The sequence below is a fragment of the Pollicipes pollicipes genome, unplaced genomic scaffold (assembly GCF_011947565.3).
Source record: "Pollicipes pollicipes isolate AB1234 unplaced genomic scaffold, Ppol_2.1 Scaffold_4881;HRSCAF=5763_pilon_pilon_pilon, whole genome shotgun sequence".
NCBI classification, from domain to species: domain Eukaryota; kingdom Metazoa; phylum Arthropoda; class Thecostraca; order Pollicipedomorpha; family Pollicipedidae; genus Pollicipes; species Pollicipes pollicipes.
The window spans coordinates 28,185,039-28,197,098 of record NW_023596576.1 but is presented as its reverse complement, the minus strand read 5'-3'; the positions used below and the strand labels follow the sequence as shown (position 1 = coordinate 28,197,098).

General features: G+C 52.9%; 1 protein-coding gene across 1 annotated transcript; it reads right to left on the bottom strand.

Moving 5' to 3' along the window:
- Nucleotides 1-1,044: 1,044 nt before the first annotated feature.
- On the bottom strand, nucleotides 1,045-12,060 carry LOC119100207 (syntaxin-10). Its single transcript, XM_037223317.1, has 8 exons — nucleotides 11,823-12,060; nucleotides 5,341-5,504; nucleotides 4,915-5,069; nucleotides 4,270-4,308; nucleotides 3,424-3,558; nucleotides 2,881-3,017; nucleotides 2,583-2,677; nucleotides 1,045-2,120 (listed from the first exon to the last, which is right to left on the bottom strand). The coding sequence occupies exons 1-8, from the start codon at nucleotides 11,849-11,851 to the stop codon at nucleotides 2,044-2,046; spliced, it is 831 nt and encodes a 276-aa protein (XP_037079212.1). The 5' UTR covers nucleotides 11,852-12,060; the 3' UTR covers nucleotides 1,045-2,043.

The following is a 12,060-nucleotide window of genomic DNA, read 5'->3' as shown; positions in this document are numbered from 1 at the left end:
TCACGATTCAAATGTATCATAGATGCTTTGCATGTTTGGTTCCGGGTTCAGTGTTTGGGTGACAGAGCTCGTTGGGTGTGCCAAAGGACTTGTGGCACACGCGTTTCCGCAGAACTGTACGTGCCGCACGCCAGTATGCAGAATGCGGCCCCTCCGGGCCCGGCTCGCGTCAGTATGCGGAATGCAGCCCCTCCGGGCCCGGCTCGCGTCAGTGGTCAGCCGGGAGCCGATCTTTCCATGCCTGCTGTCGAGCCAAATGCGTCCGTTCTGGGACTCGCACCCAGTGTCATTGGATCAAAATGTCAGCATCCTCTCACCTTTGCCTGTGTGTGAGAAGTCACCCAGGGGAGGAGGGAGGGAGAGGGGGAGGGGCGAGCTCAGACTGCAGCCGACGACAGCGGTGCCCCCTATACTGATCCCCGAGACGCGTCACGTGACCCGGTTGAGGTGGCGGCCGGTCCCCGCACCGGCGACAGCGGCAGAGTGGCAGCATAGGGATCCACACCAGTCAGGGGACACAAGCGCTGCGGATGTGCACCACAAACGCCTCTTTCAGCTCAGTCAGCAGGCGCATTTTTGAATTATGGCGCACCTGGGGCGTACCGACAGTCAAAGCAAAACACACGCTGCAGATTGTAACTGTCGTGAATACCAATATCTCCTTTTCGAACAAGAAACGCGGTCTGCTGGCGCGTGTGGACGAAGCGGGGCGAACTGGTGCTTTTGTTTTGCGGCATAGCATTCCCTCGAACAAAAAGGAGTCGCACACGACGCAGAGGCCGCTGCCCGGACCACCCGGGATAATCTGCGCATTCACATGCCAAGTGCATTTCTCTCTTGTTCTTTGTCAGCGATCCTGTAGAGTGCTAACGCACTGCTGTCATATGGTGCTGCGCCCGCACCTGGGCCGAGTCATGCTCCAGCATATACCGCTGACGCCAGTTCATTAGGAGGCGCTTGCTTCGCGTTCCGTTACGCTGCACCTTGCCCGCCAGCCTTCAAGAGTTTCTGCCACATCGCTATACAAACCGTCATTTCACCGATTCGTAAGAGTTTGTTTATAGGCGTAATTCATGTTGGCATAATTCAATAGCATATACAATCGCTAGATTACTTCACGCCCTAGGAATAGTAATTTCTGACTGGAAGACCAACCAGCAAAAGCTGGCCTCCCAGACCAGGACTGCACGCCGCCGCCGATTGGCCGACCTAGGCGCGTGGAAACGTCGTTCAAGGTCACACAGCTGGTCGCCAGCAGATCTCGCCAGCGCCGACTGAAATTCAGCCCATACAAAAACGAACAGACGCAAGACCACTGAGTGAGCACGACAAATGACTAGCACGTGGATACTTGATTGAAGAGTTTAATAATATACCATGCCACGGATATCACACGACTAAACCACAAAAGCCGTCCTTCACCAGACAATTATCAAATCACACAGGATCAAAAATAAGGCCGACAAAGCTGCACAGGATAATACCATATTCGGTTAAACAAGCCACCTGATCAAACAGACTGACGTGTCACGGCCGCAAGTACAAGCTCATCAAAATTACCGCGCATAAATCACAAATGATTGCCTGGCACATTAGAGAACCACCGCCGCTCCCGGTCACGCAGCGGCGGACAGCTCCTGTTTGCACATCATCCCCTACACCACACTGCTTCGATCAGCACCGTGGCGGTTCTTTGGCTGGCGCACGAGACCACGCGGCCGAACAGCGACCCGGACTATCTACTTACTTCGAGCTGCTCTCCCTATCTCGGTGTGAGCTGACCCGACACGGAATGCCTCGTTGAAATCAAATCGACGTACACTGACTACGCTGTAATGCGATAATAAAAACGCTACCCCGGCGCGGCGCAACGAAAAACAGCTATCGGCTCTTTGGCGCCCCTGCGCGTCGGCCACCGCGCGCTGCCGGGCGGTATAACTCCCTGGAGGCCCGGAGAGCGGACAGACCCGCCGCCTCCGTCCGTGGCCGCGAGCGGAGGGTTGAGGCCGGCGCGGTGCGGCCAGCCCGCAGGCCGGTCGAAGACTAGATGAAGAAGAGCATGAGCACAGCGGCCAGCATGAGGCCGGAGAGCACGCCGATGGCGGTCCACTGACGCCGCTCTGCGGACAGACGCGGAGGCGGGTCACGTCCGGCCGTCCCGCTGAGCGACGGCCGGCAGCACCCGACGGTCGCACGGCACAGAACGGTACACGCATCAGCGAGCTGTAGCGCCGACACCAGGCGGCCGCCAGTGAGGACGCCACACTGTCCACGTACGGCTCAGGCCTAACGAGCTGTAGTGCCGACACCAGGCGGCCGATAGTGGGGCTGCCATGCTGTCAGCAGACGGCCCAGGCCTAACGAGCTGTAGCGCCGACACCAGGCGGCCGACAGCGAGGCCGCTACGCTGTCAGCGGACGGCCCAGGCCTGACGAGCTGTAGCGCCGACACCAGGCGGCCGACAGTGAGGCTGCCACACTGTCAGCAGACGGCCCAGGCCTGAAGAACTTCGGAGAGTGAACCACAATCCTCTAGCAGCCCCGCACGCAGGGAGCGCGATAGGGCGCCACCCAGCCACTGACCGTTGGAGAGGTGCAGCACCTTCAGCACCTTGTTCAGGGGTCTGGCCAGCTTCCCCTGGGTCGTGGCTACCTCAGGGACCGTGTCGTCCACCATGCTGCAAACGAGGTTCGTCAACATGCGTAAGGTGCTCAAGAGAGAAGTCGAGGATGCAGTGGACCTTCACGGATTAACAAAGTGTACAAGAAGTGTTCTGCAATTGTATGTCGGATATAAAACAAGGTAAACTTTCGGTGATCACAACATCCAACTTCAGAAAGCTTTCAGGACGTAAGCAGGGCAATCATATTTAATACGTACCATCGGAACAAACTCCTATCCCTCCTGGCACCCCGACACAAGCCCCACGCGCAATGTGCGCCCAAGCATGACGAGCAAGGCACACCCGCCGTGAGGGGCAGCAGGGTCGAGACCGACGACACTTTCACCACCACAGGCTGTCATAGCACACGTCTGGGCCAGGTGACCACGGCACTCACGCTCCCAGCTCATGCACTTCAACGGCTCTAGCGCGCGCTGGCAGATGATCCCACCGCTGCCTCTGTTAGCGGGCCGTGCCGCACCACCCGTCACAGCCGGCGGCCTCGGGACAGCTCCGAGTCCAGGCGACACGCCACTCCCCGCCGGCGCGCGCTGGCAGATGACCCCACCGCTGCCTCTGTTAGCGGGCCGTGCCGCACCACCCGTCACTGCCGGCGGCCTCGGGACAGCTCCGAGTCCAGGCGACACGCCGCCCCCCGCCGGCGCGCGCTACGGCGGCGGCGCCTCTCACATGGCCTGGTCGTCGGCGCCGCCGCGCTGGGCCGGGGCGGCCGGGGCGCCGGGCTGCCACCGCTGCTGCGCCGGCGAGTCTGGCTCGTCCTCCCGCAGCCGGCTGTAGCCCCCGCCAGCGCCGCCTCCTCCTCCGCCGCCGCTTCCCCCGACGCCGGGGACGCTGGTGATGGCGTGCTCAGGGGAGCTGGCGTGGTCCAGAAGCGGCTGGGGCATCGGGCCGGGGTCAGAACGACGTCTCTACCCTCATACGGTGACAGAAACCGGCTGGGGCATCGCATACTTCGCTTCTCTCTGCTGCACGCGCTCATCCAGACTGAGGGAACTGTTTAAAAGTCAGACATATGCGACTTAAAGGTTCAGGCTGGGTGAAACGGCTCCATCACAGATAAATACCGCTAGCGGAAAATGTATGTTTACACGGTAATGCCCATATGCAAGACGTTCACCAGCAAAAGGGTGCTTGCTCATGGTTCGGAACCGTTTGATTGTTACACATTCACACAAGGATTCGACGTTTATATTCTGGCGAATATCGATGGGAGGACAATGACACCGGACGCCTGTTGTGAACACAATATTCCACATAGTATGTGAATCTCATAGCCAAGCTCTCGCTAAGTTCTGCATCTCATAAACGGTCATTTACAACGGTTTAATTGCGAACTCCGATAGCGATGCATCCAACGGTAAAAGTGAAGAGAAGGTCATGAAAGCCATGAAGTCCCTGGGGTGCAGAGTTATAGCACAATTTGTAGCGGGTCAAGTGGAGGGAAGGCTACAATGTGAACAGCATCCATTCGCAAACCGCGCAATGCACCTCCAATGCCTGCTTCTTGGGCCAGTCTTTCGTGAAGATTTCGCACCATGGACTGACAATGCAGACGTGGAAATACTTCCTTATAGCCAATTACTCACATTATAGGCCGGAGGAAGTTCATCTGCTTCCTCCAATTCCTATGAAACATGCCATTTATGTTAGTTGCCAATGATCGTGGGCTGCATGCAGTCCCGGGCACCACGCGAAACCAAAGCCAAATCTGGATCTAAAAAATGTGCAAGGGCTTAAAATAGCATAGCAAGCGCGCATTGTCGCTACGCTAAGAAGTCAGCCATCAGCTACTATACATGTTTCTAGGCCAGTGATACATTTCATTAAGCCCTCAGCAACCAGCAGCTAACTACCAGTTGAGCAATACACAACATGCGGTAAGATATATGCACCACTATCCTTGAAAATTCAAGGACAATTCTAAAGAAGAGAATTCCCCGAAGAGCGAGCACCCAAGCTGTATTGTTAGTTGGCAGATCAACTAAATCCGTGATTGCCAATGTAAAAATAATCGCACACAAGGCAGTATGGTCAAACAATTTAGCAACATGCATTCATGCTCTAACTGAGCCACCCGCGGGCGAGCGGACCGGGCCGGCCGGCGTGTACCTGTCTGCCGTGCGGTCGCAGTCCACGTGCGGGCGAGCGGGCCGGACCGGCCGGCGTGTACCTGTCTGCCGTGCGGTCGCAGTCCACGTGCGGGCGAGCGGGCCGGACCGGCCGATGCGTACCTGCCTGGCCGTGCGGTCGCAGTCCACGGCCCTGTTCAGGCTCAGCCGCTCCTTCAGCAGCCCCAGCTCGTCGCGCGTCGCCTTCACGAAGCTCCTTCTCGCTTGCAGGTCGGCCGCATCCAGCTTAAACTGCTTCGGGTTTTTCTCCACAATGCTTGCGGCGCGGTTAAGGGGAACGTAACCACACGGCTTCGGACAGGAACACAAACGAGATCGAATGCGACACGAAGTTATGAATGGAAAACGTATTTTGTAACATGTTTCATATCGGACCGCTGCCAAGCAAACATCAGAAATTAAGACCATTTGAGAAACTGAGAGCAGTTAAGCTGAACGGACAACAAGGAGCGACTGCAGAACTGGGTTTGAACACAGCGCTGTATCCGGGTCAGCCTCGGGTCAACACCAGCCGGTCAGAAAGGATATTGATTGTCTCCTGGAGGTCCTCCACGTCCCACTCGGTGCTGCGCAGGGCGTTCCTCAGCTCGCTCTCGGTCCACGTGCGCTCGGCGGCCGTGGCCGGCACCGTCTCCAGCTCGTTCAGGCGCTGGTGCAGGCCACGCAGCTTGGACAGCGCCTTGACCACGTCACTGGCGGACATACATCAATGCTACGGCGAGACGCTGGGCTTTGCCACACTCAAATCGTCACAACGGGCAAACATTTTCAGCACGCGAACTGGTGGATCTCACAGGAACTGGCACCGATTTTGGTAGCAACAATATTCAATCGGCGAGCTGTTATGCGTGCCGGTCTGGAAATACGAAACATATTTCCCGTACCCCCAAATTCTACCATACTCAAGTCCAGAACCGGCGCAATCTACATGCTGGTCTGGTCTACCGACTGATACTAACGGTTGTGGAGCCCAACAGGAGCTGAAGGGCATCCCTCCCGCAATCTGATCTCACAAGCACATGTTTCGCGCCCACTTGGCAGGGGTGGCAATCAGTACATCAGACAGTGAACCATTTCTCAGAGTACCAATTAACATTGCATTTGAAATCTTGCAAACAGCAAAGAACCTCCAGTGTGCATTTGGTGTGTCCTTTAGTCCACATTAAGGCTCGTCCACACCTTGCGGACTGGCAGCAGAATCCGCTTCAGATTCTGCAGCCGTCAGCTGTTGCAGACTAGAGGTGCCGGTTACAAGCCCGCGAGCCCGCAAGGCATGAAGTGGAAAAAATAAAAACGATGCCTCTCGTCCGCAACAACTGAAGTCTGTAGAATCTGCGGCAGATCCTACGGCAGTCGAGTGTTGAGGACTAAAGATGTGCCACATTTCAGCAGGGCGCAGTTTCACAAAAATGAGTTTGGGGGGGGGGGGGGTAAGCATGGAGAAGGGACTAAATCTTCTGCCCCAAAAAGCAACAAAAAGTTTCTCTACCCGGATTGGCATACCTTCTTACCACAGCAGGGGGGCGGGGGAGGGGGGGGGGGGGGCTGGAAGCACTAACTGACGACGACATCGCGCCCCTGCTTTGGAGCCCTTTTTACCCGCACTCTGCGTGCCTGCACGTCTAAACGTGGCACTTCCGGTCCACCACATCTGACCACTGCCGAAGCTGCAGCACGTCACGAAACTAGCCCACGAGGTGTGCTTAGACCTTACATGTTTCGTTTTTTTATGTGCTTTGCCTTGCTCTGCCTTGGCCAACAAAGAAAATCTACAAAGCTCAGCTCCTGCTGCTTAGTTACAGAAGGAGCACACTGGTACATAGAGAACTTGTTAATTCCAAAACACGTTTCAGCCGCGTTGATCCTCTGGTGATCATTATGCGTCACTGAGTCCTTCGAACTGGACCATAGCAGCACCGTTTTAGTTTTTGCTTCCGTTATCGTTTTTGGGAGGACCGTTTCATCTACACGCGTGTCCAAACCCAAATTTCATCCTAGAAGTTATTAAGATTTGAACCAGGGGCATCTTACTACAAGCCCACCTTTCCATCACTGCGCTAAGCCGGCAGAAAGAACTAGCTCAGAGGTAGGGCGCTGGACTCCCAATCGGAGGAAGCCGGTTCAAATCCTAGCAGTTCCGAGCAACAGTTCGGGTTGTGGGGCTACAAGGCTGAAATTCGTACGCCATTAAATCCTTCACCGGCTGAAACAATGTCTCAGTAGCCAGTAGCCAGGGAACTTACTGGTTGAAACAATGAGTACACACTTAAGCGCCAGACCCGCCTGATGGAGGAACTATTAGGTCTGTAATAGTAGTTTCATCTTTGAGTTACTTTTGGAAGACTTTTGAAGTGCTTAAAGTTGTATCACAATATAAGCATCAAACTAGTAAATCAGAAGAATCGTGTTTCCCTTTTGAGGGGCACATAACCACTTGCTTATGACAACCGACACACCTGAGAGAAGCACCACACCAAGGTACTAGGCTAAAACTATAGTAAATATATGCTACTGGCTGGATGGTGACACCTGGCAGTCCTTGCCCATACACCTCCTCCACACATCCTAACATAACGTTTAAAACTTTCTTTTGTATCAGAGTGCAACACTTTTCTGATAGAGCAGGCATTCCCAGCCAGGAGGGAGTCCTCTCCCCTGCGCAAAAACAAGGGCATCAGGGGATAATTGTGATGTATCCGAACCATGCCAGATTTTAAAAAAAGATAATACTTAGGAGATGTCAACAAGTCATGCTCACTGTACGTGATGCTACGATGTGTAACAGCACGCAACATATGCACTAAGCTGAAAGTATCCACCACAGGAGCCCACAACAGAGGCGGTGATTCCACTCAAATGAAGTGTTCGGGCGCAGCGAGCTGATGAGAGTTCAGTATGTCATTTGATTTGTACTGCCCAAATGCAATTACTCTGTACAAAACTTCTCTGGACCTTCTTGTCAGTTACTTGCATGATGCTGTTCAAATTAAGGGGTAAAAATATGCATAGTTTATGTTGACTGAGTTCTGCTGCTTAATGTAAGGGGAAATTGTAAGATGACGCAGCATCGGGGAGAAACGGACATAGAAAGGTTCGGAAACACTGCCACACAGCAACTACTAACTATGTCAGACAAACATGTTATGCGCATGTCGGACAAACGCGCCAGTAAAGCATGGAAGAGAAGTTGACAAGAGGCTTATGGAGGCGACAATGCCTTATGTCTAGGGCCAATGACAACATAACCCCTCCGGGGCTGGGGTGGGCAGCTGGCTCCTAACTTGCTGCTTTCTTTGCCAGAATAGGTTTAATGGTTATTATCTCCAAAATTAAGCTTTCCTCTGCCTTTCCTCCCCTAATCATCAGCCCCTGTTTGGTGTCAGTGGGACGCCAGGGTTTTACCCTGGATCACCGCGGGTCAAAACGGATCTCATTGCAGGGGAGGAGCCAGGGGGGCACTACGGGCACGTGCCCCGCCCCCCCCCCCCCGATCGAAACGTAAAGGAACCCCTCCAGGGTCCGCTCTAAGGCGCCGGTTTCTGACGGCGCTCCTAAAGGACGCCCGGCACGGACCGGAACGGGGCAAGGTGTTTAATGGTCATGCAGATCTAAAGGTGCCTCAAACCTTGGGGGAAAGGGAGAGGCGCCCCCGATGACTGAAATGGCGCCCATGTGGTCTTAAAATATGTCCCGAATTCCAGAAGGATGCCTTGCAAAATACAAGGACATCGAAAGCTCCCGGACTGGAAGGTCGCCCTCTGAACTCATTCGGGCGCCCAGATATCCGGGCGCGAGAAGAACGCCCTTAACAAAAAAAAAACAAAAACAAAAAAAACGCCCCAACAACTGGACAGCCGCCCCCGATGGCTCAAGGGGCACCCCTGAAGATCTTGAAGATGCAACCTAAGGGTAAAATGAACGCCCTAAAGAATAAAAGGGTGCCTCAAACCCTGAAGGGGTGCCCTGAGGGTTGGAAGGGCTGACGTTCAAAATATGTCCCAGGACCAGGTGTAATACGCTCTAAAAACACATAGCGGCGTTCCATCCCGCGATAGAGCCACCGAGTGCTAAAAGGGCGCCCTTAAAATCATGTCTCGAAGCCTAGCAGAATGTTTAAAAGAAAAAAGGGCGCACCAAACCATAGGGGGGAGGAGGGGGGGGGGGGGCGCCTCCGAGGATCCAAAAGTTGTCCCTGCGGCCTAAAAATGTGCTCCAAGGTCTAGACGGATGCACTTAAAAGTCTGGGGGCCTCACAACTTGAAGGGACACCACCGATGGCCAATAAGGCACCCCTGACGTACGAAAACATGTCGGGAGGGTAAAAAAAAAACGCCTTTGAAAATAGAAAGGCGTCCAAATCCCAGGAAGGTCACCCTAAGGGCTCCAACAGTGTTTCTGAGGTCTGAAAATGTGTTCTGATGTCTAGAAAGACTCCTTGAATTACAAAAGGGTGCCCACACAGAAAGACACAATCTTGAGGGACAGTCCCGAGTGCTCAAAGGGAGCTCCTGGGGTCCGTAAATATTCCAAGATTTAAATGGACGGCCAAAACCCAGATGACTTCCTCTAATATCCGAAAATGGCCATTTGGGCTAGGACGCTGTAAAATAAAATGACACCCCAAATTCTAGAGAGGCGCCTCCCGGGTACTACTAGGGCGTCCCTGAAGCCTAACAACGTTACGAGGGCGATAAAGAGGTCCTAAAGAATAACACGGCACCCCGAGGGCCTCATGGGCCTCTTTGGACTTGGGTGACATTGGTGCTTCGACCAGAGTCCTTAAGAAGGCCATTAAGAAAGTGGCGCCCAAAGAGAAAAGGCTTATCACGCTCTGCACTACGCGTTTTCTGGAGCGTCACGAGACAGTCACGCGCATCCGCCAGCTGCTGTTACCAGTGGCCCACTATCTGACGAAGACGAGCGCGCGGCTTTCTTCAGAAGCGCGGAATAACGCCAAGATACTGATGCGCACAATCTCCTCCTCAGAATCTCCGGTGGCAATGTCGACGCTTGAAACCGTGCCATATGTGGTGCAACCAGTCGCCCATGTGCTCCAGGCCAAGGGCTTGGACGTCACGGACGCTGCAGAACACATGAATGTCTGCATCAGGCTGCTGCGGGGATGCAGAGAGAAGCCAGAGGGAAGTTTGGGTCTGTAATGGAAAAGGCAGGTGAGGCAGCTCAGATCCTTGGGATCAATATCGCTCCTCCCCGCTGTATGCCAGGACCGGCGTACCGGTCTTACGCGGGCGATTGCCGGGATGCTGCAAACTACTTCAGGGCGAACTGTTTCATTCCCTGCTAGACAGCGTCCCCGTCCCCCGTCTCTACGCCAGTTTCGGCCAGCCGCAGCTGCAGTCACTCAAACTCTGTGGCTTGCTTCCATAAAGCATGAAGAGCTGGACAGCAATGAAGCCGACCGTGACATGGTATGCACGGTTTCTAGACCCTGCACCAGCTGTTGAGACCGAGTTCAACACCTGTCTGGAAATGTGGAAATGAAAGAATGGGCTGCCAAGATCTGTGATACGGACACTGCACAGGTGCGCGGACCTCCTGCTTTCCTACATCCACAAGCTCATTGGGGTGCTCCCTGTTCTGTTAGTGTCAATGGCCGAACCAGAGTGGCTGCTCAGTTGTGTCAACCTCGTGGCGATGCTGATCAGGTCAATGATGACTACAGAGTGTTTGGAAGCATTCTGATTTCTGCAAGCCTATGAACAGTCGGTTGGTAACAATGTGGCCACTGTTCTCCAAGAGCTTTGCTCCCAGCCTCAAAAACAGGATCTAGGGGTCTTTAACAAATGCACCACAAAGCATTTTTTCCTGATGCCTGCAATGTACACACACTCTTTTTGTATCCAAAACACCAAAGTAAAGCAGACCAGCATACTAGCTGTTACAAATTGATGTGCGTCTTTCAAGATTAGAGGTAGCTTGCGCTGCCAGTGGATTGGTCTGAAACCAGCTTAAGATAGAGGATGCAATAATCTTATATGGACAAGTTAATTATCCAAGTGTGTATTTCTTAAGGTTAATGATTGCAACAATCAAAAGCAAACAACTGGTGTAATTTCTTAACCTAGGGATCTTCTGTGAAAGCTCAATAACATTAGGGGTCTTCTGTAAATGCTGAATAACATAAAATGTGAGTGACTTTTTCATATTCTGTACATGTGATTTGTCGATCCAAGGCAAGAAGTAAAACAAATAAGAATGCTGGGTATTGCAATGTCATGACAGTATTACAGGATGCAAGCCCATATAGCCAAGTGTGAATATTTATGGTCTTTTCAGCAATGCCATAACAAATGAGCATTCAAAACAGTTTTCTTGGTGTATAGTTGGCACTCCCTTGATTGAAATTGGCCCCCTCCTGGAGAGTCCTCCCTCTCCCCCTCAAGCTTTCTGGATCCATGACCATCTCATGTACCCTATAAAGCAAGGGGTTCCCTAGTTGTCATTGCAGGGGCCCTGATTTGTTAATATGAAGAAGATTGCTAGGCTCAAGATCTTATTTACATGCCTCAGGTTTCTTTATTTAGAGGACAATAGAACACTTAAAACCAACAAAGAGTTGTCTAGATACCCTGCTAAATCCACAAGGAGAGAAGGGGAGGGGAGCAATAGCTCCCTGTTGGTTAGCCACTGCTTGGGACAGCATCAGTGACCAAACTAGATTTCGTCAAAACATGCCAGAGTTTCCTGTCTGGTCTGTAAGCTGACCCTGGAGGTGGCTCACAGCAACACTGCAGAAGCAGGTCCCAAACCAAACAATTGATGGCTGGACCATTTCTGTGAATCTTTTGTGGAATGCACCAGGTGGGTAGGTATTCTAGGGTAGCATATGACAAACATTGTGACCACATTGCTTACCCAGATTAACGTACCAGGATAGCCAAAAAAAAGTGCAAAAAGAGAACAGCAAATTAGTCAGTAGAAGTGTTGTTAGAGAAAAAAATTCCTAGATACCTCAGGTTCTGAGATACCCAAACAACTAAGGCACTTACTCCCTGACTAGGTAGAAAGGATCCTCCATGCCAATGTCAATTTCCACTCAAATCTGCTGTCCACAAGCCGGAACCACTGTCTTGCGTCACGTTACTTGATTGAAGAATTTATATCGTGAAAATTTGGCCAGCATCTACAACTAGCAGTTCTACCACACCAGCAACGCAACAAACGCAATACACATACTGCAACCTTCCCTTATCTTCCTCCACAGCCCCAATCCGCAACGCACGGACA